This window comes from Oncorhynchus tshawytscha, linkage group LG26 (assembly GCF_018296145.1).
Source record: "Oncorhynchus tshawytscha isolate Ot180627B linkage group LG26, Otsh_v2.0, whole genome shotgun sequence".
NCBI classification, from domain to species: Eukaryota; Metazoa; Chordata; class Actinopteri; order Salmoniformes; family Salmonidae; genus Oncorhynchus; species Oncorhynchus tshawytscha.
Genome location: NC_056454.1, coordinates 41,210,973 through 41,236,925, shown reverse-complemented (window position 1 = coordinate 41,236,925; position 25,953 = coordinate 41,210,973). Strand labels below are relative to the sequence as shown.

General features: G+C 44.5%; 1 protein-coding gene across 1 annotated transcript in view; it reads left to right on the top strand.

Moving 5' to 3' along the window:
- The window catches only part of LOC112225644 (parathyroid hormone 2 receptor-like), an 83,165-nt gene that overhangs the window by 19,563 nt on the left and 37,649 nt on the right, over positions 1 to 25,953 (top strand). The window contains exon 6 of the mRNA XM_024389767.2: positions 17,465 to 17,648. Coding sequence (XP_024245535.2) covers positions 17,465 to 17,648 — 184 coding nt within the window. The remainder of the gene's footprint in view (positions 1 to 17,464; positions 17,649 to 25,953) is intronic.

Here is a 25,953-nt window from a genome sequence, read left to right as displayed (position 1 = left end):
GTCACATTCATTTACAAAGGACGGAATGCGCTCCAAATAAATTTGAGTCAAGATACTTTGAATATAACGTTGTGTACCATTTGTATACATGTATATATATTTTTTGCAAATGTTTAAATACCTCATACTCTGCACTTTTCTCTGCTGAGCAGGATGTTTCCAATTGTGGATTTTCTCAGATCAAAGCATTATCATAGAGAGTCTGAAATAGCCCAGATTGAATGGGCTGTGCCCAACATGCAAAACTGGTTATTATGACCTCATTACAACCACAAGCTGCTTGTTATCTATTCTATTGTATTGTCATTTTTACCCATGTTTACCAGCTATCTTACTGTTTTAGGCTACTTTTACACAGGCAGCTGAATTCTAATATTTTGACCAATTATTGGTCTTTTGCCAAATGAAATCAAATATTTTGCCAATAAGCTCATGTAACCCAATATTTCAAGCTGTGAAACCAGGACTAAGAAGAGGACTTCCTCACCTCTGTTTTGTTTGTGTGGGATTTCGTCAGCTAATGACCGCCACATGCTAATGAGCGCCGACAGAGATGGCCGCCTCGCTTCGCGTTCCTAGGAAACTATGCAGTTTTTTGTTTTTTTACGTGTTATTTCTTACACTAGTACCCCAGGTCATCTTAGGTTTCTTTACATACAGCCGAGAAGAACTACTGAATATAAGATCAGCGTCAACTCACCATCAGTACGACCAAGAATATGTTTTTCGCGATGCGGATCCTGTGTTCTGCCTTACAACCAGTGTAACGGAGTGGATCACATGCAGCGACCAAAAAAAAAAAACGACTCAGAAAAAGAGGGAAACGAAGCGGTCTTCTGGTCAGACTCCGGAGACGGGCACATCGTGCACCACTCCCTAGCATTCTTCTTGCCAATGTCCAGTCTCTTGACAACAAGGTTGATGAAATCCGAGCAAGGGTAGCATTCCAGAGGGACATCAGAGACTGTAACGTTCTCTGCTTCACGGAAACATGGCTAACTGGAGAGACGCAATCCGAAGCGGTGCAGCCAGCGGGTTTCTCCACGCATCGCGCCGACAGAAACAAACATCTTTCTGGTAAGAAGAGGGGCGGGGGCGTATGCCTTATGGCCAACGTGACATGGTGTGATGAAAGAAACATACAGGAACTCAAATCCTTCTGTTCACCTGATTTAGAATTCCTCACAATCAAATGTAGACCGCATTATCTACCAAGAGAATTCTCTTCGATTATAATGACAGCCATATATATCCCCCCCCAAGCAGACACATCGATGGCTCTGAACAAACTTTATTTAACTCTCTGCAAACTGGAAACGATTTATCCGGAGGCTGCATTCATTGTAGCTGGGGATTTTAACAAGGCTAATCTGAAAACAAGACTCCCTAAATTTTATCAGAATATCGATTGCGCAACCAGGGGTGGAAAGACCCTGGATCATTGTTACTCTAACTTCCGCGACGCATATAAGGCCCTGCCCCGCCCCCCTTTCGGAAAAGCTGACCACGACTCCATTTTGTTGATCCCTGCCTACAGACAGAAACTAAAACAAGAAGCTCCCACGCTGAGGTCTGTCCAACGCTGGTCCGACCAAGCTGACTCCACACTCCAAGACTGCTTCCATCACGTGAACTGGGAGATGTTTCGTATTGCGTCAGACAACAACATTGACGAATACGCTGATACGGTGTGCGAGTTCATTAGAACGTGCGTTGAAGATGTCGTTCCCATAGCAACGATTAAAACATTCCCTAACCAGAAACCGTGGATTGATGGCAGCATTCGTGTGAAACTGAAGGCACGAACCACTGCTTTTAATCAGGGCAAGGTGTCTGGTAACATGACTGAATACAAACAGTGCAGCTATTCCCTCCGCAAGGCTATCAAACAAGCTAAGCGCCAGTACAGAGACAAAGTAGAATCTCAATTCAACGGCTCAGACACAAGAGGTATGTGGCAGGGTCTACAGTCAATCACGGACTACAGGAAGAAACCCAGCCCAGTCACGGACCAGGATGTCTTGCTCCCAGGCAGACTAAATAACTTTTTGCCCGCTTTGAGGACAATACAGTGCCACTGACACGGCCTGCAACGGAAACATGCGGTCTCTCCTTCACTGCAGCCGAAGTGAGTAAGACATTTAAACGTGTTAACCCTCGCAAGGCTGCAGGCCCAGACGGCATCCCCAGCCGCGCCCTCAGAGCATGCGCAGACCAGCTGGCCGGTGTGTTTACGGACATATTCAATCAATCCCTATACCAGTCTGCTGTTCCCACATGCTTCAAGAGGGCCACCATTGTTCCTGTTCCCAAGAAAGCTAAGGTAACTGAGCTAAACGACTACCGCCCCGTAGCACTCACATCCGTCATCATGAAGTGCTTTGAGAGACTAGTCAAGGACCATATCACCTCCACCCTACCTGACACCCTTGACCCACTCCAATTTGCTTACCGCCCAAATAGGTCCACAGACGATGCAATCTCAACCACACTGCACACTGCCCTAACCCATCTGGACAAGAGGAATACCTATGTGAGAATGCTGTTCATCGACTACAGCTCGGCATTCAACACCATAGTACCCTCCAAGCTCGTCATCAAGCTCGAGACCCTGGGTCTCGACCCCGCCCTGTGCAACTGGGTACTGGACTTCCTGACGGGCCGCCCCCAGGTGGTGAGGGTAGGCAACAACATCTCCTCCCCGCTGATCCTCAACACTGGGGCCCCACAAGGGTGCGTTCTGAGCCCTCTCCTGTACTCCCTGTTCACCCACGACTGCGTGGCCAAGCACGCCTCCAACTCAATCATCAAGTTTGCGGACGACACAACAGTGGTAGGCTTGATTACCAACAACGACGAGACGGCCTACAGGGAGGAGGTGAGGGCCCTCGGAGTGTGGTGTCAGGAAAATAACCTCACACTCAACGTCAACAAAACTAAGGAGATGATTGTGGACTTCAGGAAACAGCAGAGGGAACACCCCCATCCACATCGATGGAACAGTAGTGGAGAGGGTAGCAAGTTTTAAGTTCCTCGGCATACACATCACAGACAAACTGAATTGGTCCACTCACACAGACAGCATCGTGAGGAAGGCGCAGCAGCGCCTCTTCAACCTCAGGAGGCTGAAGAAATTCGGCTTGTCACCAAAAGCACTCACAAACTTCTACAGATGCACAATCGAGAGCATCCTGGCGGGCTGTATCACCGCCTGGTATGGCAACTGCACCGCCCTCAACCGTAAGGCTCTCCAGTGGGTAGTGAGGTCTGCACAACGCATCACCGGGGCAAACTACCTGCCCTCCAGGACACCTACACCACCCGATGCTACAGGAAGGCCATAAAGATCATCAAGGACATCAACCACCCGAGCCACTGCCTGTTCACCCCGCTGTCATCCAGAAGGCGAGGTCAGTACAGGTGCATCAAAGCTGGGACCGAGAGACTGAAAAACAGCTTCTATCTCAAGGCCATCAGACTGTTAAACAGCCACCACTAACATTGAGTGGCTACTGCCAACACACTGTCAATGACACTGACTCTACTCCAGCCACTTTAATCATGGGAATTGATGGGAAATTATGTAAATATATCACTAGCCACTTTAAACAATGCTACCTTATATAATGTTACTTACCCTACATTGTTCATCTCATATGCATACGTTGATACTGTACTCTATATCATCGACTGCATCCTTATGTAATACATGTATCACTAGCCACTTTAACTATGCCACTTGGTTTACATACTTATCTCATATGTATATACTGTACTCGATATCATCTACTGTATCTTGCCTATGCTGCTCTGTACCATCACTCATTCATATATCCTTATGTACATATTCTTTATCCCCTTACACTGTGTATAAGACAGTAGTTTTTTTTGGAATTGTTAGTTAGATTACTTGCTCGTTATTACTGCATTGTCGGAACTAGAAGCACAAGCATTTCGCTACACTCGCATTAACATCTGCTAACCATGTGTATGTGACAAATAAAATTTGATTTGATTTGATTTTGATTTGAGCAAACCAAACAGCCAATTAGTAATTTATCTGTTTTCCTTTGTTACATGTGGCTGGTAATTAATACATGTTCATCGTTTATGCACCTTTTGTGCAGTTGCCTTTGTTATTACAATTAGGCCTGCTTGCTACCTTATGAGGTGTATTGTTTGTTTGCCTCATGACGTGTGCTTCACTATGTAGCCACTGTTAGCCTGCTTTGGTCTTCCATGACACTTTCTACTACACCCCATTTATTGCCCTTAATATTTAACTGCTGCTACAGTGTGTTTATGCAGAGGTTTATTCATTAATAGGCTTATCAAATTTACATATTATTATTGAATATTGTCTGTTATTATTTGTACTTTGTATCCCTTTAGCGAAACCAAACATACCTGTTACCTATCCTACATACCCAACCGGCTGGTTACTGAGTCATGTCACTGTTGAACACATCAAGACATCTAAATGACATGTTCTATGCACTGCATCACCTTTCTCCTCTGAGTACATAAAAACTCTTAACTGAACTCCATCTCTGCCTCTGGTCCTGCTCTTATTGGAGTCCCACAGAAGATGAGCACCATCAATAAACTGTCACTCAGTTACATTGGTCCTTTGAGCCGGATGCAACACACCTACTGTGACATGGCAGAGCAGCAAAGAAACACAGCAACATTCTCATCGTCAGATGATCCCATTCCAGGACGTGATCTCAGAAACCGATGGATACCGATGTCATTACAATATCGACAACAACCTGTGGCAGCACATGGCTAACCTCTACAACCAGCATCCACAGTTTACCTGACTCCACAAGCAAGAGAGCAGGTGCAGAGTACCAGCACCATGGAGCCTGCAGCCCCCCCTTGACCAACTATCCCCTTTGCTCAGGTCCTCTGCCCCCACACTGCACAGGCGAAGAAAATTCACTACCCTCGACTACATTGAATCACGTGTAGGGAACCTAAGTGCCCTGACCACCGCCGTGGCCTCCCAACTCGGTGAGGCCGTATGGATCCATTCACCCGTATCAAGCCTGTTCAGTAAGGTCCAGGTCCCCACAGTTCTACCCCAACCTCCTCACAACACACCCAGTACAACGAACTGTCACTATCCCACACCCAGCTCATAGATAGGCCAAATGACACTGCTGCCCACGTTTCAGTCCCTCTACCGCTAACATAGTGCCATGGAAAGCCGCTACAGAGGCCACCATGACCACGCAGACCTACACTGCCACAATCCCTGCCGCAGACAGTTGTTTCAAGTAGGCAGTCAGCCGAAAGTCTTTAAACGGCAGTATGGAGATGTGACCACGCACTCTGCCTTGATGCTGTTAACTCCACCAAACCAGCCATGGACTGAGGGGAACACCCGGAGCAACCAGTTTTCCAAATACTTTGCCTTGCTCAGGCTGAGTCTGCATCACAACAGCCATTATCCACGTTTCCAGGCTATTCTGGTCTACCACCTGTTCAGACTCAGTCCACCGACCAACCCTCCATCAGCTGCTCTATCCTATTTAACTGACCAAACGTGGACTGCACCTGCCCAGCCAGGTTATCCTCCATGGACCTCTCCTCTCCAGCGGACTTATCAGCTGCCACCTGCTGCACCTCTCCATCCAGCTCACCCGCCAGTACCTGCTGCACCTCTCCGTCCAGCTCACCCGCCAGTACCTGCTGCACCTCTCCATCCAGCTCACCCACCAGTACCTGCTGCACCTCTCCATCCAGCTCACCCGCCAGTACCTGCTGCACCTCTCCATCCAGCTCACCCGTCAGTACCTGCTGCACCTCTCCAACCAGCTTACCTGCGAGTACCTGCTGCACCTCTCCATCCAGCTCACCCGCCAGTACCTGCTGCACCTCTCCATCCAGCTCACCCGCCAGTACCTGCTGCACCTCTCCATCCAGCTCACCTGCCAGTACCTGCTGCACCTCTCCATCCAGCTCACCCGCCAGTACCTGCTGCACCTCTCCATCCAGCTCACCCGCCAGTACCTGCTGCACCTCTCCGTCCAGCTCACCCGCCAGTACTTGCTGCACCTCTCCGTCCAGCTCACCCGCCAGTACCTGCTGCACCTCTCCAACCAGCTTACCTGCCTGGATCTGCTGCACCGTCAGCCTATTCACCAGCCTATCCGCTCCAGCAACCGCACCTGCAACCAGTACCTGTGTTAAGGCTTCCCAATCTAGTCCACAACAGTGAAGTGAGTTCGCAGACTTCAAGATGACACTGGACTACCTCTTGAATCCTCATATAGAATTCTCAGAACACTTCAAGCACAGGGTCCTCATGCTTGAGCTCAAGCATGTCGACACTACCAGCAGCCCTACACTGCAGCTATGCAGGCTTTGTAGATACGATATGGACAACCACACCAACTGGCACCTGATACTGGATGAGGCCAAGCTGATAGCTCAAGCATGTCGACACTACCAGCAACCCTACACTGCAGCTATGCAGGCTTTGCAGATACGATACGGACAACCACACCAACTGGCACAGAGGGAGTTCACTGCGATCCTCAACGCCCCTAATGTTAGTGGAGATTCCAAGGCCTTCCAGAGCTTTGCCCTCAGAGTAGACCTCCTGGTAAGCCTGTTGAAATCCCTTGAAGGTCCCCAAGGCATGGAGCTGTTATGCACAGGCCACATAGACCGAGTGCTGCTCCCGAGGCAGGCACTACAGGGAAAGCTTTGTGGAGCACCTACCTGCAACCTGACAGACCTCTCTGACTGGCTCAAGACCAAGGCCGAAGCACAGCTACTCTCCTCCAAGATGGCACAGCATCACCAAACAAAAAAGCCACAAAGCCCTCAAAGGGAACGACCATCCCCTCCAAGGCCAGAAAGTCAACCTGTCACCACCATTTAGCATTGCTCTGTCCAGTCCAGGTCTAGAGACAGCCAGGTTGGCAATACTTCAAAAGTCCATACATCCACTGTCTCAAGGAACCACTTCAAATGTCTGTGCCTCTTTTCCCAGTGTCAAGAGCTATAATTCTCACTGCATATAGAGTGTTGGACTAGTAACCGAAAGGTTGCAAGTTCAAATCCCCGAGCTGACAAGGTACAAATCTGTCATTCTGCCCCTGAACAGGCAGTTAACCCACTGTTCCTAAGCCGTCATTGAAAATAAGAATTAGTTCTTAACTGACTTGCCTAGTAAAATAAAAAATAAAAATAGTGAAGCAGACGCCATAACAGATCGAAAAGCCGGATTGAAGACGGAAAGCTTTGACTGAAGTGTGGTCATAATAACCATGGGCCCAATGCACCCAGAGGAAGCCATGTGGAAAAGTACATCTCAACGTCCTTCAACATGTAGCCAAGCCGAGCCCCAGTGTCCTGTTTGTCACCCATCTAGACAGAGTTTACCTTACTCACTCCAATCAGAACGAATGAGCACTGCTAAGGAGTGGACAGAAGTCCCTGAATACGTACGCAATTTTAGATGACGGAGTAGAGAGGACAATCATCCTCCCCACAGCGGTTAGACACCTCAACCTCGAAGGCCAGGAGGAGTCATTAGCCCTGCGGACAAATCGCCACGACGCTGCACATCTTACCGGTTCCTCAGTAGACTTCCAAGTACAGTGCGTTGCAAAGTATTCACCCCCTTGACATTTTTCCAATTTTGTTGCATTACAACCTGTCATTAAAAGGGATTTTTATTTGAATTTCAGGTAATGGACAAACAAAAAATAGTTCAAAATGGTGAGGTGAAATGAAGAAAAAAACTTGTTTAAAAATGTAAATAAATTCAATAAAAATGGAAAAGTGATGCATTCATATGTTTTCACCCCCCTTTACTATGAAGCCCCTAAATAATATCTGGTGCAACCAATTACCTTCAGAAGTCACATAATTAGTTAAACAAAGTCCACCTGATCTGTCACAAGATCTCAGTATACAGTTGAAGTTGGAAGTTTACAAACACTTAGGTTGGAGTCATTAAAACTTGTTTTGCAACCACTCCACTTAACAAACTGTAGTTTTGGCAAGTAGGTTAGGACATCTACCTTGTGCATGACACAAGTAATGTTTCCAACAATTGTTTTACAGACAGATAATTTCACTTATAATTCTCTGCATCACATTTCCAGTAGGTGAGAAGTTTACATTCACTAAGTTGACTGTGCCTTTAAACAGCTTGGAAAATTCCATAAAATTATGTCATGGCTTTAGAAGCTTCTGATAGGTTATTTTACATCATTTGAGTCAATTGGAGGTTTACCTGTGGAAGTATTTCAAGGCCTACCTTCAATCTCAGTGCCTCTTTGCTTGACATCATGGGAGACCTCAGAAAAACAATTGTAGACCTCCACAAGTCTGGTTCATCCTTGGGAGCAATTTCCAAATGCCTGAAGGTACCACGTTCATCTGTACAAACAATAGTACTCAAGTATAAACACCATGGGACCACGCAGCCGTCATGCCGCTCAGGAAGGAGACACGTTCTGTCTCCTAGAGATGAACGTACTTTGGTCCGAAAAGTGCAAATCAATCCCAGAACAACAGCAAAGGACCTTGTGAAGATGCTGGAGGAAACAGGTACAAAAGTATCTATATCCACAGTAAAACGAGTCCTATATCGACATAACCTGAAAGGTTCGCTCAGCAAGGAAGAAGCCACTGCTCCAAAACCGCCATAAAAAAGCCAGACTACAGTTTACAACTGCACATGGGGACAAAGATTGTACTTTTTGGAGAAATGTCCTCTGGTCTGATGAAACAAAAACAGAACTGTTTGGCCATAATGACCATTGTTATGTTTGGAGGAAAAAGGGGGAGGTTTGAAAGCCGAAGAACACCATCCCAACCGTGAAGCACGGGGGTAGCATCATGTTGTGGGCGTGCTTTGCTGCAGCATCTCAAGCAACATCTCAAGACATCAGTCAGGAAGTTAAAACTTGGTCGCAAATGGGTCTTCCAAGTGGACAATGACACCAAGCATACTTCCAAAGTTGTGGCAAAATGGCTTAAGGACAACAAAGTCAAGGTATTGGAGTGGCCATCACAAAGCCCTGACCTCAATCCCTTAGAAAATGTGTGGGCAGAACTGAAAAAGCGTGTGCGAGCAAGGAGGTCTACAAACCTGACTCAGTTACACCAGCTCTGTCAGGAGGAATGGGGCAAAATTCACCCAACTTATTGTGGGAAGCTTGTGGAAGGCTACCTGAAATATTTGACCCAAGTTAAACAATTTAAAGGCAATGCTACCAAATTGTAATTGAGTGTGTGTAAACCTCTGACCCACTGGCAATGGGATGAAATAAATCATTCTCAATACTATTATTCTGACATTTCACATTCTTAAAATAAATGTATTTGGCTAAGGTGTTTGCAACATCCCTGTTTTGCTTGTTATTTTGGCATTAATGTGTCACATATCAGTTTGCAAACTATGTAAAAAAAACATCTGACACTGCTGAACATATAGCACTACCGCCAACGCTAAGATTTACCATTGCATTGTTAAGATAGAGGCCAGAGTCATAGGTATACTAAGAGATTTATGAAGCCATTTTAAAGACAGTATAACACAATACAAATTGAACAAGGGCTACTTACAGTATATGCAGGCGAAGGTGTTTTAGTGTATTCATTCGAGCCATATTGGATTCAGAATCAAATTGATTCACACCAACAGTCTTTATATGCATGAATGTTGTACACAATTCTGGAAAAACTTTCTTTCATTTACAAAATTCAAGTTTACAACTGATTTAACATCCTTTTTTGAAAATAATTTTTATTTAACATCCATCAAATGTTATTATAGCAGCCATATTGGATTTTGGACGCCATATTGGATTTGCGGCAAAATAGAAAGATCATTTGTGATGCCACCCTGACTTAATTGCAAGACTAGGGACTAAAGATACAAAATCCTTTAACCAGTTATGCATTAGGAGGTTCTTTAAAATGTCATTTCAATGTCTTGCTATTTCTTTGTGTATGTTGGGCAGACAATTGACTACTTGTATTCCACATTTTAGCAATATCAGAGCTTGCAATATTGGGTTACATGTATTGGGCTACATGACAAAACACAACCAGGGCTGTCTTAAAATGTTTGTGGCCTTGCCTATTAGCTTTGTCTGATGTGTAAGGCCAGTGCTTTAGCCCTGAGTACACTAGAGAGAGGGAGCACACAGGCTATTCGACAGTGTGGGAGAGGTCTATTTATTAAGAGCTGTTTCGGGAGAATGAATAGACTCTTTCTCCGGTTAATGTATTAATGGAGCTTTTGAACAGAGCACACTCAGGGATTGACTCTACAATCCCCAGAATCATTTCCGAGTGGGTGGCTCGGAAAGAGTATCTTGACAACTTCAGAGTAAATCTGTAATGTTCTCCTCGTTTAGCCTAATAGTCTTCCAAGCTCAAATAACGGGCACTTAGCAGTTGTTTTTAATAGATAATTAGATTTTCAGCAACACATTTTGGAACTAAGGAAATTTGTTTCCCCTGGGCAAAGCATAACCAATTTGGTCTAATATCCAGCTAAATTGTGTGAGACTTCTGGAGACGGTTATAGTCTATGAGAGCAGCCTGTCCTAGAGTCAACCCTCAAAGAAGGACACTAACATGCTGACCGGACCGCATGCGTGCGTGCGGATTTTGTCCCCCCACAACAGATGCGATCGGGACACGCAGGTTGAAACGTCAAAGCAAACTCTGAACCAACTATATTAATTTGGGGACAGGTCGAAAAATATTAGACATTTATGACAATAGCTAGCTTGCTAGCTTGCTGATGCTAGCAAATTTTTATTGGGATATAATCACTGGGTTGTTATTTTACCTGAAATGCACAAGGTCCTCTACTCCGACAATTAATCCACATATAAAAGGGTAACGTTAAACCGAGTTAGTTTCTAGTAATCATTATATGCCGGGGGGCCTGGTTTGAGCAAACACGGAACAGAATTTGACATACCACGTAACATCCTGCACCAAAGTGGGCCACCAGTTTTTCTCAGTGAGGGAATGGATGGTGCGAGAAAATCCTGGATGTCTAGCGACAACAGCTGTGTGTGCCCAGGTTAGCACCTTATCCCTGTGGGAACGTAGATGTGCGTGGGAGGACAACTCCAGGGTATGGGTTCCCTCTCTAGAGCCTGGCGGATGTCCACATCTACGTCCCAAACCACTGGACCCACAACTTGGGAGGATAGGATTATGGGTGCCCTCTGGAAAGGACCCTCTCCTGAATCGTAGATACGGGACAGGGCATCGGCCTTGATATTCTTAAAACCTGGGTGATAGGTCAGCTTGAAGTTGAACCTAGTGAAGAAGAGGGCGCACCTGGCTTGACGCAGATTCAGTCTCTTCGCTGTCCGTATGTACTCAAAGTTTCGATGGTTGGTGAGGATGACGAATGGTTCCTTGGCGTCCTCGATCCAGTGTCTCCACTCCTCTAATTCCAACTTCACTGCCAAGATCTCCCGATTGCTGACGTCGTAATTCTTCTCTGTGGGGGGGCAGTTTTTTGGAGAAGAAAGCACAAGAATACATTTTTTAATGGGTCCCTCTGTTTTTGTGACAACTGCCACCACACCCACATCTGATGCATCTACCTCAACCACAAAAGGTAGCATGGGATCTGGGTGTTTTAGCAAGGGGGCGGAGGTGAAATTCTCCTTGAGGAGACGAAAGGCCTCGTCGTCTGCTGGAGACCAAACCAACCATTTGACTAGATGTTCAGGAGTCTTATGGCTTGGGGTAGAAGCGGTTTAGAAGCCTCTTGGACCTAGACCAGACATTGTGGTGAACACTGTCTTCCACTCATCCCCCTCCCGGATGCGAATGAGATTGTAGGCACTCCACAGGTACAGTTTGGTGAAGAACCTGGCCCTGTGGAGCTGCTCGATGGCTGACGGCACCAGCGGGAGAGGGTACCGATACTTCGTGGTGATGTCATTGAGTCCTTGTTAATCGATACAAGGGCGTAATCCCTCTCCTTCTTGGCCATGAAGAAGAAACCAACTGTCATCCGACGTGGAACCACAGGGGACAGGGAAGCAGGTCCTCCGGAATTTAGGTGACCAGTCTGTGATTCTCACCCTCGACCATGAGATGGTAGGGTTATGGTGCTGAAGCCAAGGTAGGTTGAGGATGATCTTGTGAACTGGTGCACTAGTGATGAAGAAGGGAATGTTTTCCTGGTGACTGGACTCCACAGTGAGTGGTTGGGTGATGTGTGTGATGGTTTCAGATCCTAGACGCCGACAAGCGACACCGTGCAGGTCAGGCAGCAGGCTGTTAGCCAGCCTGCCAGCATAGTGGAGTCTGTCACTAGCACAGTCAGTGTAGTCAGCTCAGCTATCCCCATTGAGACCCTGTCTGTGCCTCGACCTAGGTTGGGCAAAACTAAACATGGCAAGTTTTCGCCTTAGCAATCTCACTAGGATAAAGATCTCCTCCATTCCTGTCAGTATTGAAAGAGATCATGATACCTCACATCTCAAAATAGGGCTACTTAATGTTAGATCCCTTACTTCAAAGGCAATTATAGACAATGAACTAATCACTGATCATAATCTTGATGTGATTGGCCTGACTGAAACATGGCTTAAGCCTGATGAATTTACTGTGTTAAATGAGGCCTCACCTCCTGGCTACACTAGTGACCATATCCCCCGTGCATCCCGCAAAGGCAGAGGTGTTGCTCACATTTACGATAGCAAATTTCAATTTACAAAAAAAAAAATCTGATCTGCGAAATAGAGGGAGCACTGAAGGAGAAAGCCACGGCACTTGGATGGTGTCCCGTCATATTTCTCAGGGAGGGATAGACGGGCATCGCTGACCTGAGCGGGTTGCTGGAAGGGCTGGTGTGCTGACTCGTTGGGTAGACTGGCTCTATAATATCCTCTGCTGTTGAGATGTTGTAGACTGCGGAGAACATCTTCCATGGCTGTCCCCAGTTGAGCCAGCTGATCATGGTGTTGATGAAGAAGGTCACCTTGTTCGTCGATCATCTGGGAGATGTCCGGTTGTCCTGCTACTTCCATATTTTGAGTTGGTATTCTGTGATGATGGGATGGTGAGTCGGAAGCAGGTCCAGGTGAAACGTTTTAATAAAACAACAAAAACAAAAACATGACACTAACATGAGGCAGAACGCCGATACACAATAACAATATATCAACTGGTGAGTGAACATGGGGGATGATGAAGGTAATGAAGTCCAGGTGTTAATCATAATGATTATCATTAATCATAATGATTAACACGTGTGCGTAATGATGAGTGCCAGGACGGGTGGCTAGTACTCTGGTGACGTTGTACGCCGGATGGGAGGAGTAGGAGTAGACGTGACAGTCACAAATTGAACCAAGTTCTATTTTAGCACCTTGATGCGCACAAACAGTGTGGGTGCAATGATTGAATAACATGTATGTGTACATTTATTTTGCAATACTCACGTACGTGACATGAGTGGTGTGGTCAGCATGTTATGGGTGTTTTTGATTGGTTACTTAGTTGCAAATTGGGGTTTTCAGCAAAACTGCAGAACATTGTGGACCTTAGGAAATGTGATTGCCCTGGGCAAAAAGTAAGCGATTTGGTCTTACACAGTTGTGTGGAAGACCATTATGTCCCATTCATATCTAACAGTCGAGACGATGGTTTAAAATCTCGGCCTTAAGAAATGAAACAAACTGCTAAACGATGTCTGCGCACCCGTGGAAATTCTGTTAACATAATTTTAAAAATCCCCATCATAAATACGTCAGTTTAAGCCATAGATATCTTTGGATGCGTCTCAATCCACCGCATCACCCTATGTTGCACTTCCGCATATGCAGTGAATGGTGACAGAGCTAAAGCGGTGTTAGTCAGTTCATGAGTCATCATGAAAATCGGTCTTCTCAGAAAATCGTTTGTAACGTCTGAAACTGTTATAACCCCTCTATGGAAAGATTAGATTTTCGCGAACACGACGGTGTTCTCCGTTTTGCTCTATGACTCCCACAAATGTCTAGGGACTTGTCTGTAGTCAGTACAGCCAGTCTGCCAACTTCTACTATGACCTTTGTGGAAAGGTGAGACTCTCTAAGACGCCCACAGGCTTCACAGGATTGGTCTGAAGGTACCCTGGTAGCAGCTGAATAAGTGAATGGAAGTATACATGAATACTGTTTAGTGGGTTAAATACATGTCCCCAATTTTTTTCTCCTGATCTTCTTCTGGTAAGATGGCGCCAACAGATATGGCAGCTCTGCTTCTAGCTCCTAAGCATCTTTGCAGTATTTAGTTTTTTGGTGTGTTATTTCTTGCATTATTGGCCCATAATTAGCCCATTTTGCATTACTACATATAGCTGGAAAGAACCTTTGGATATCAGAGCGGCGGTAACTCACCAGCATTACCACCAGGATTATGACTTTCCCAAATTGGATCCTGTGTTCGTACCACCCAGGGCAATTTAACTTGTTCCAGAGACGGCTCCAAAACACTGCCGGTGGAGAAGCGGACTTCTAGTCCGACTCAGGTGTGCACACCACCCACCGCTTCCGAGTGTATTACTTTCAAATGTTCAGTCTCTGGATAATTAGTAGACGAGCTCAGAGTGAGGATCTCCTTCCAGAGAGACTTCAGGGATTGTAGCGTAGTCTGTTTCATGGAAACATGGCTCTAACGGGATATATTGTCCCCATCTATTCAGCCATCTGGGTTCTCAGTACATTGCACAGACAGGAATAAAGAACTCTCCGGGAAGAAGAAAGGCGAGGGTGTATGTTACATGATTAACCACTCATGGTGTGATTATGATATCATACAGAAATTCAAGTCCTTTGTTCACCCAATCTAAAATACCGACCATATTACCTCCCAAGAGAATTCTCTTTGGTTATAGTCACAGACGTGTATAATCCCCCTCAAGCCGATACCACGATGGCCCTCTTAGAACTACACTGGACTTTATGCAAACTGGAAAAAAAATATCCTTTATTGTAGTTTGGGATTTTAACAAAGCAAATTTGAGGAATACACTACCGAAGTTCTACCAACACTGACCGTACAGTAGTACTTGAGTTGGTAAAACATTGGACCACTGCTACTCAACTTTTTTGAAATGCCTTTAAGGCCCTCCCCCGCCCTCCATTCGGCAAATCTGATCACGACTCCATTTTGCCACTCCCATGCTATTTGTAGAGGTCTTGATTATGGAACGAGTTGCAGCTGGTAGGGTTCTGCTCTGACTCCAGCACACCTGTCTTCAACCACACAATCACACAGAGAGGGAGAGGGAGAGAGAGGGAGTGTACAGGGGAATAACTGCAGGTCAAGAAGACACCGGATGAACACCAGAGGGCGTAGCAGCAGTAGAAGTAGATGTGACGAGGAACTCAACAACCAGAGCAGCGGCCTGTTCACCCCGCTATCATCCAGCAGGCGAGGCCAGTACAAGTGCATCAAAGCTGGAACTGAGAGACTGAAAAACAGCTTCTTTCTTAAGGTCATCGGACTGTTAAATAGCCATCACTAGCCGGCTTCCACCCGGTTACGTAACCCTGCACCTTGGAGGCTGCTGCCCTATGTACATAGACATAGACATAGAATCACTGGCCACTTTAATAATGGAACACTAGTCACTCTCTAGGGTACGTGGGACGGTAGCATCCCACCTCGTCAACAGCCAGTGAAACTGCAGGGCACCAAATTCAAAACAGAAGTCCCGTACTTAAAATTCCTCAAACATACATTTATTTTACACCATTTTAAAGATACACTTGTTGTAAATCCAGCAATAGTGTCCGATTTCAAAAAAGGCTCTACGACAAAAGCAAACCAAACGATTATGTTAGGTGAGTGCCTATTCACAGAATAACACAGCCATTTTTCCAGGCAAAGAGAGGATTCACAAAAAGCAGAAATATAGATAAAATGAATCACTAACTTTTGATGATCTTCATCAGATGACACTCATAGGACTTCATGTTACACAATACATGTATGTTCTGTTCGGTAAAGTTCATATTTATATCCAAAAATCTGAGTTAACATTGGTGCGTTGTGGTCAGAAATGCATTGTCTCAAAGAAACATCCGGTGAAAGTGCAGAGAGCCACATAAAATGACAGAAATACTCATCATAATCATTGATAAACTATACAAGTGTTTTCATGGAAATATAGACAAACATGTCCTTAATGCAACCGCTGTGTCAGATTTCAAAAAGACTTTACGACGAAAGCACACTTTGCGATTATGTTAGTTAGCCACAGAAACGCATACAGCCATTTTACAGCCAAGGAGTGTCACAAAAGTCAGAAATAGCATTCAAATTAATCACATACCTTTGATGATCTTCATCTGGTGGAACTCCCAGGTCTCCATGTTAGACAATAAATGTTTGTTTTGTTCGATAATGTCCCTCTCTTTATGAGCAAAAACCTTCTTTTTGTTTGAGCGTTTTGTCCAGTAATCCGAATGCAGAAGGCATTTAAGTTTTTAAAAAGTATAATAAAAGTTAGTAGAAACATGACAAACAATGTTTAAAATCAATCCTCCGGTTGTTTTTGTCATAAATAATCAATAATATTTCAACCGGACAAAAGCTTCGTCAATAGGAAAGGAGAAACAATAAAGGCGCGTTCCCGATCAGGCGCATGGCTGATGAATGGAAATTTCCACTGGTCACTGATTGAAAGTGCTGTATCTCCCTCATTTTTCAGAGTAAAAGCCTGAAACAATGCCTAAAGACTGGTCACATGGAGAGGAAGGCACAGAGCTTGTGAACTGGGTCCAAAGTCTTTGTATGGTGGATAGGCTTTCAATGGAAAAACAGCCTTTCAAAATAATAGTACTTCCTGGTTGGATTCTCCTCAGGTTTTCGCCTGCCATATCAGTTCTGTTATACTCACATACATTGTTTCAACAGTTTTGGAAACTTCAGAGTGTTTCCTATCCAAATCTACTAATCATATGCATATTCTATATTCTGGGACTGAGTAGCAGACAGTTTAATTTGGGCATGCTTTACATACAAAATTCCGAATGCTGCCCCCTACCCTAGTGAAGTTAACCTCATATGTATGTATATACTGTATTCTATTCTTCTGTATTTTAGTCACTCTAACATTGCTCGATCTAATGACTATATATTTTTAAAATTCCATTATTTTACTTTTAGATTTGTGTGTATTGTTGTGAGTAATTTTTAGATACTACTGCACTGTTATAGCTAGGAACACAAGCATTTCGCTAGACTGTAGAGGGGTCATAACATGGTCATAACATACTCTTATGGGATAAACCAGCGGGCCTCTGACCAGAATATCAGCCACCTGCTGGGTGTGTTAGTGCTCATACAGAAGGTGGTTGCTAACACAACGCGGCCACACGCTGCTTATAGAAGTTTATATTTTCAGAGTGTCTCAGCTATTAGAGATTTTAACATTTCCTGGGCCTCTGTTTCCTGTCAGGCGTCTCCACTGTACCAGGAACTACATCCACATCCACCTGTTTGTCTCCTTCATGCTCCGAGCTGTCAGCATCTTCGTCAAAGACCGGGTGGTGCACACCAGCGCCGGCCTGCAGGAGTTTGATGCCGTGCTCATGGATAACTTCAAGACTGTGGCCATGGCTCCGCTGGGTAACTCTCAGTATGTAAGTAGTAGTAGTGCTGCATCTCCTGCCTGCACTCTTGCTCTCCTCCACTTCTCTATGCCGCTACTCCTTTACTCCTGCCCCTCCTTCACTTCTTCTCCCTAAGAATCCCAATAACCCCTGCTCTTCCAGGACTCATGAATAAATAAAACAGTGACCTGCACACACAATTGCTCCATTAGACACAATTGCTCCTTTAATTAGGCTAGTGAATGCAGCTGTGTGTGCGGGTCCTACTTCATTTCTACACATTTTCTTTGGTCCAGCACCCCTGTGATGTGCCCTTGAAAAATACAGATTAGACTTCCATGACTCATGGGAGAGGCTCTCTCTTTTTTGGGATTCTGTTTGCACGTTTTGACACGTTCTTCCCATGTAACGGGAGTAGTACTGGTTTCAAGCTTCTTGTTTCCAGGCATCTTATGACAAGCGAAAGATCAATTAGTGAAAAAAAAATATGATAATTGAGCTGCCTGTCTAAACACAGCCAAAGCCATGCATGCTGATGCACTGGAAAAGCTAATTAGACAGGCTGAGCTCAGTAACCCGAGGCTATAGTCTTCACTAACATGGATTTGGTTTCCATTCAATATCAACCTAAATTTCAACCCTCGTCCAGCTCTGAAAAACTCTAAGTCTGACTGTTCCCCTACTGCAACCTCCTCTGCTCTGTAATTACTGTATACTCAGAGATACACACACTGAACATGTGAGGGAGGATAGACCACTGGGAGCACTAGCTTAGCTCTATAGCCTGCTAGCCAGCGGCAATAGGCTTCACAGGCATCACATTTATTTATTTTTTTATCAGGGAAAGCTGGTTCAAATAGTTCAAAGCTATACAGACTGGAATGTTTCACTTTAAAGGGATAGTTTGAGATTTTGGTAATTAAGCCTTTTATCTACTAGAGTCAGATGGATACCATTTGTGTGTGGATACTATTTTTTGCTAGCTGTTCCTGTAGACTACCAGTCATTGTGCTAACGCTAGTTAGCGTTGGGTCACGAAACGAATTTCCTTCATACTAGACCCAGAGACATAAAAAAAGGGATAGATGGATAGTAGATAAAGGGGTGGCAGGGTAGCCTAGTGGTTAGAGTGGTGGACTAGTAACCGGAAGGTTGCAAGTTCAAACCACTGAGCTGACAAGGTAGAAATATGTCGTTCTGCCCCTGAACAGGCAGTCAACCCACTGTTCCTAGGCTGTCATTGAAAATAAGAATTTGTTAAAAAAAAGGGCTTCACTGCCAAAACCTCAAACCATCCCTTTCAATGTGGTTGTTCATCAGGAACATTTAGAATGGTTTGTGCTTCTTACTGTACTGTATTTTGTTTTCTGTTTTGCTTTAAAGAGGGGCTAAACTGATCCTCGGTTTCAATCCTCCTCATTAGGAAATGCCACTGAGAAAGAGATTTTGGTCTTGGATGTGTGCTTTGATGTGTGTACATTCACTCTGCCAAAATGGTATACAGTTATTCACTCACCTTTCTAGATCATTTGAAACAGTCTAACCAGATCCGGAAGTAGCTTAGGTTTTGCAAGCTAGCAAACTTTATTCGCCAATTACTGTAGCTTCAGCCGGCCTGTGTACAGTACTACCTTGGCAAAATTGGCTTGGCTATGGATAGGCTATCAGTGGGGCTAGTTAGGGACCGTCAGCAAATTACACAGTGTGAATTTGAAAACATTTTCATGTTGCATATCTTTTAATTATCTTTTTTCTGCTTTCAATACTTTCAATACTTCTACAATTTATAGTTGGTTTGAAATGTATTGGAAAGTTATTTAAATTTGGAAATGTGAAAATATTGTCCTATATTGTGTAAATTAATGTACTTAATTTACTAATGGTCCCAAACAAGCCCCATAGGAATATCCAAAGTCAAATCAAATGTACCACAGTCAGTCTGCATTACGTTCAGGTTCAGGTTTCATGCAGCTGCGCTCCGAATGTACGATTACTTGGGTGCTGACAGCTGTGGGCATGTGGGCAGGATTGAAATAAATCCAACCCAAGGAAAATTGTTACATACCCTAGATTCCTTATGTCTTGCAAATCTTTATTTTGGATGATACTGACTTTAGGACCAAAATGATCCTATTTACACTCTGTAGTAAATGTTGGCACTAGAGTAAATGCTTCTGACTCATATAGATGACACATAAGCCTTAAGGCTGTCTGTTACGTGTTTACTGAGAGCTGCCACAGAACAAGACGTATTTACACAGTCGTTGGTCTCTCAGGTGCGAGACACCAGCTGAACCTTTATGGTTTAGGTCACAGTGCTTTAGCTCAGAGCTTGTCCCAAAAAAGCCAATGGCTCTTACCATGGGATGTGCATCTTCTTTTTAATACTTGTATGCTTTTTGTTTTATGAGTGATTTAATGTGCAATGCTGCAGCTTGAGATAAGATTATGTTTTCAGTTAATTAGCTGTGTGATTTAATATCTGGCTGAATTGTGAGTGGGCTTCTACCCGTGAGACTTCAAAGTAGGAAGTTCGTCAAAGCATACTGACTGACCTGATGATCAGAATCAGCTAAATCTAGACAATTAGTTACAGCAAATTCCAAATGTGAGTTTTCTTTCCTCCTCCCTCTTCTCTTCATCCTGATCCTTCTCTTCCTTCTTCTCTTCCTCCTCTTCATACCCTGTGTTCCACTTCAAGGCTCCTGGATTGGAAAAATATGTATATAATTTCTCCTTCAGATGCCATGTGCGATGTTCACCAGATTGGTATACTTCCAAGATGGCATAGCAGTTCAGACGTCTTTTGTCCTCGTCTTGTCGTGCCCCGTATATATATATATATATTTACAACTTTTTTTCACATACATTTTTTAAAAATTTCCATCAACTCATCTTCAAAACACTCTCCTGCAACCCGCCTCACCAATTTATATTTATAAAAAAGTATTATTTACCTCAAATCTGTAATCCTCCAAGAAGCTAGCCAGAAACTCCAAGAAGCTAGCCAGAAACTAGCCAGAAGCTAGCCAGGAGCTAGCCAGAAGCTAGCCCAGAAGCTAATCCAGAAGCTAATCGGTAGCTAGTTCAGAAGCTAGTTAGCTTCTTTACTGGCAAATCGTTAGTATTCAGCTAACCACGGTTTGTGGTCATCAGCTATCCTTTAGCTCGAAAATCTATCGCCAGTTTTGTACGGCGCAGCGCAGCGCGGCTCGGAACGGAACATACCGGACCAATTTTTCTCTCCATGTCCCTGGATTTCAACCGCTCTCTGGTCATTCATACCTGGATCTCACAGCTAGCTAGCTGCTATCCGTGTGACTATCGGCTTTCGTCGATTCCGGAGCAAACATCAATTATTCCGGTGCTAGCCAGCTCCGTCAATCACTCCTGAGTTCCATCAATCACTCCTGGGCTGCAGTCACCTATCCGGACCCGTTTTGCTGCCTACGCGGAGCCCCACCGGGCCTTCACAACTGACTGCCGACGTTATCTAACCGAAGGAGTTATCCGGCTGGCTCCTCCGTCGCGACGTTACCTGAACGCCCATCTGCGGCCTGCTAACCGTTAGCTGTCTTATCGGCTGCTATCTGAATAGACAATCGGACAATTTATTTATTTATTTTTATTATTATTATGTTTTCTTCTTGGGCCTCTATAACTATATCTATTGTTTTTATTTTTGTTGTTGTTGTGTGATTTGGATTAATCCCCTCTACCACGCGGAACCCCACTAATCTACTGACGGAACGCAAGAGGTGGCTAATAACAGACCTCCATCCTATGCTAGCTTGCTACCGATGGCCTGGCTAGCTGTCTAAATCGCCGTGACCCCCAACCAACCTCTCCACTCACTGGACCCTTTTGATCACTCGACTAAGCATGCCTCTCCTTAATGTCAATATGCCTTGTCCATTGCTGTTCTGGTTAGTGTTTATTGGCTTATTTCACTGTAGAGCCTCTAGTCCTGCTCACTATACCTTATCCAACCTATTAGTTCCACCACCCACACATGCAATGACATCTCCTGGTTTCAATGATGTTTCTAGAGACAATATCTCTCTCTTCATCACTCAATACCTAGGTTTACCTCCACTGTATTCACATCCTACAATACCTTTGTCTGTACATTATACCCTGATGCTATTTTATCGCCCCCAGAAACCTCCTTTTACTCTCTGTTCCAGACGTTCTAGACGACCAATTCTTATTGCTTTTAGCCGCACCCTTATTCTACTCCTCCTATGTTCCTCTGGCGATGTAGAGGTGAATCCAGGCCCTAAAGTGCCTAGCTCCACTCCTATTCCCCAGGCGCTCTCTTTTGACGACTTCTGTAACAGTAATAGCCTTGGTTTCATGCATGTTAACATTAGAAGCCTCCTCCCTAAGTTTGTTCTATTCACTGCTTTAGCACACTCTGCCAACCCGGATGTTCTAGCTGTGTCTGAGTCCTGGCTTAGGAAGACCACCAAAAATTCTGAAATTTGAATTCCAAACTACAACATTTTCAGACAAGATAGAACTTCCAAAGGGGGCGGTGTTGCAATCTACTGCAAAGATAGCCTGCAGAGTTCTGTCCTACTATCCAGGTCTGTACCCAAACAATTTGAACTTCTACTTTTAAAAATCCACCTCTCTAAAAACAAGTCTCTCACCGTTGCCGCCTGCTATAGACCACCCTCTGCCCCCAGCTGTGCTCTGGACACCATATGTGAACTGATTGCCCCCCATCTATCTTCAGAGCTCGTGCTGCTAGGCGACCTAAACTGGAACATGCTTAACACCCCAGCCATCCTACAATCTAAACTTGATGCCCTCAATCTCACACAAATTATCAATGAACCTACCAGGTACCTCCCCAGAGCCTTAAACACGGGCACCCTCATAGATATCATGATAACCAACTTGCCCTCTAAATACACCTCTGCTGTCTTCAACCAAGATCTCAGCGATCACTGCCTCATTGCCTGCATCCGTAATGGGTCAGCGGTCAAACGACCTCCACTCATCACTGTAAAACGCTCCCTGAAACACTTCAGCGAGCAGGCCTTTCTAATCGACCTGGCCGGGGTGTCCTGGAAGGATATTGATCTCATCCCGTCAGTAGAGGATGCCTGGATATTTTTTTTAAATGCCTTCCTAACCATCTTAAATAAACATGCCCCATTCAAGAAATTTAGAACCAGGAACAGATATAGCCCTTGGTTCTCCCCAGACCTGACTGCCCTTAACCAACACAAAAACATCCTATGGCGTTCTGCATTAGCATCGAACAGCCCCCGTGATAGGCAGCTGTTCAGGGAAGCTAGAAACCATTATACACAGGCAGTTAGAAAAGCCAAGGCTAGCTTCTTCAAGCAGAAATTTGCTTCCTGCAACACTAACTCAAAAAAGTTCTGGGACACTGTAAAGTCCATGGAGAATAAGACCACCTCCTCCCAGCTGCCCACTGCACTGAAGATAGGAAACACTGTCACCACTGATAAATCCACCATAATTGAGAATTTCAATAAGCATTTTTCTACGGCTGGCCATGCTTTCCACCTGGCTACTTCTACCCCGGTCAACAGCACTGCACCCCCAACAGCAACTCGCCCAAGCCTTCCCCATTTCTCCTTCTCCCAAATCCGTTCAGCTGATGTTCTGAAAGAGCTGCAAAATCTGGACCCCTACAAATCAGCCGGGCTAGACAATCTGGACCCTTTCTTTCTAAAATGATCTGCCGAAATTGTTGCCACCCCTATTACTAGCCTGTTCAACCTCTCTTTCGTGTCGTCTGAGATTCCCAAAGATTGGAAAGCAGCTGCGGTCATCCCCCTCTTCAAAGGGGGGAACACTCTTGACCCAAACTGCTACAGACCTATATCTATCCTACCATGCCTTTCTAAGGTCTTCGAAAGCCAAGTCAACAAACAGATTACCGACCATTTCAAATCTCACCATACCTTCTCTGCTATGCAATCTGGTTTCAGAGCTGGTCATGGGTGCACCTCAGCCACGCTCAAGGTCCTAAACGATATCTTAACCGCCATCGATAAGAAACATTACTGTGCAGCCGTATTCATTGATCTGGCCAAGGCTTTCGACTCTGTCAATCACCACATCCTCATCAGCAGACTCGACAGCCTTGGTTTCTCAAATGATTGCCTCGCCTGGTTCACCAACTACTTCTCTGATAGAGTTCAGTGTGTCAAATCAGAGGGTCAGCTGTCCGGACCTCTGACAGTCTCTATGGGGGTGCCACAGGGTTCAATTCTTGGACCGACTCTCTTCTCTGTATACATCAATGAGGTCGCTCTTGCTGCTGGTGAGTCTCTGATCCACTTCTACGCAGACGACACCATTCTGTATACTTCTGGCCTTTCTTTGGACACTGTGTTAACAACCCTCCAGGCAAGCTTCAATGCCATACAACTCTCCTACCGTGGCCTCCAATTGCTCTTAAATACAAGTAAAACTAAATGCATGCTCTTCAACCGATCGCTACCTGCACCTACTCGCCTGTCCAACATCACTACTCTGGACGGCTCTGACTTAGAATACGTGGACAACTACAAATACTTAGGTGTCTGGTTAGACTGTAAACTCTCCTTCCAGACCCATATCAAACATCTCCAATCCAAAGTTAAATCTAGAATTGGCTTCCTATTTCGCAACAAAGCATCCTTCACTCATGCTGCCAAACATACCCTTGTAAAACTGACCATCCTACCAATCCTCGACTTTGGCGATGTCATTTCCAAAATAGCCTCCAATACCCTACTCAACAAATTGGATGCAGTCTATCACGGTGCAATCCGTTTTGTCACCAAAGCCCCATATACTACCCACCATTGCGACCTGTACGCTCTCGTTGGCTGGCCCTTGCTTCATACTCGTCGCCAAACCCACTGGCTCCATGTCATCTACAAGACCCTGCTAGGTAAAGTCCCCCCTTATCTCAGCTTGCTGTTCACCATAGCATCTCCCACCTGTAGCACACGCTCCAGCAGGTATATCTCTCTAGTCACCCCCAAAACCAATTCTTTCTTTGGCCTCCTCTCCTTCCAGTTCTCTGCTGCCAATGACTGGAACGAACTACAAAAATCTCTGAAACTGGAAACACTTGTCTCCCTCACTAGCTTTAAGCACCAACTGTCAGAGCAGCTCACAGATTACTGCACCTGTACATAGCCCACCAATAATTTAGCCCAAACAACTACCTCTTTCCCTACTGTATTTAATTTATTTATTTAATTTGCTCCTTTGCACCCCATTATTTTTATTTCTACCTTGCACATTCTTCCATTGCAAAACTACCATTCCAGTGTTTTACTTGCTATATTGTATTTACTTTGCCACCATGGCCTTTTTTGCCTTTACCTCCCTTCTCACCTCATTTGCTCACATTGTATATAGACTTGTTTATACTGTATTATTGACTGTATGTTTGTTTTACTCCATGTGTAACTCTGTGTCGTTGTATCTGTCGAACTGCTTTGCTTTATCTTGGCCAGGTCGCAATTGTAAATGAGAACTTATTCTCAACTTGCCTACCTGGTTAAATAAAGGTGAAATAAAAAATAAAAAATAAAAAATTGGTGAGGAGAGAGTTGACAGAAAAGCTTTAAACATACTGTAGCTTTAGGGTTCTTTCCAAGGTGGATGGATGACTATGTGGACACAAACTAAATGGAACATATTATTATTGGAACATATTATACAGTATACTGCAGTTTAGTGCATTCGAAAGGTATTCAGACGCCTTGACTTTTTCCAAATGTTGTTACGTTATACAGCCATATTCTAAAATGGATTCCATTGTTTTTCTCTCTCATCAATTTACACACAGTACCCCATAATGACAAAGCAAAAATAGGTTTTTAGATTTTTTTTTTGCTCATTTATAAAAAATAAATAAAAAGGGAAATATAATTTACATAAGTATTCAGTATAACAGTGGGACCCCGAAAGTGGGACACACAAAGTGGGAGAGCAGAGACAATAAATATCTTAATCTTGCATTTCTCTGTTGTGAGTAACCTGAGGATGTCCTTCGAACTGATCTTCAGTACGTTGGGGCAAATTCGTCATTTCCCATAGCTCAATGTGGTGATGAAAGAGGTGCCAGAGCTTCAAACTCAGGGTTTCTGGATATTATAACATGGTCTCTAGTACCACTGTCCGCAGATACAGAGGGAACAGAGAAAAGAAGCAAGAGAAAGGGAGTAAGAGAGACAGTCACAGAAAGAGAGGTGACTGAGGGATCCAGTGGTGGTAAAAGTAAAGGTGCCTTAATAGAAAATGACTCAAGTGAAAGTCAGTTAAATAAAATAATACTTGAGTAAAAGTAAAA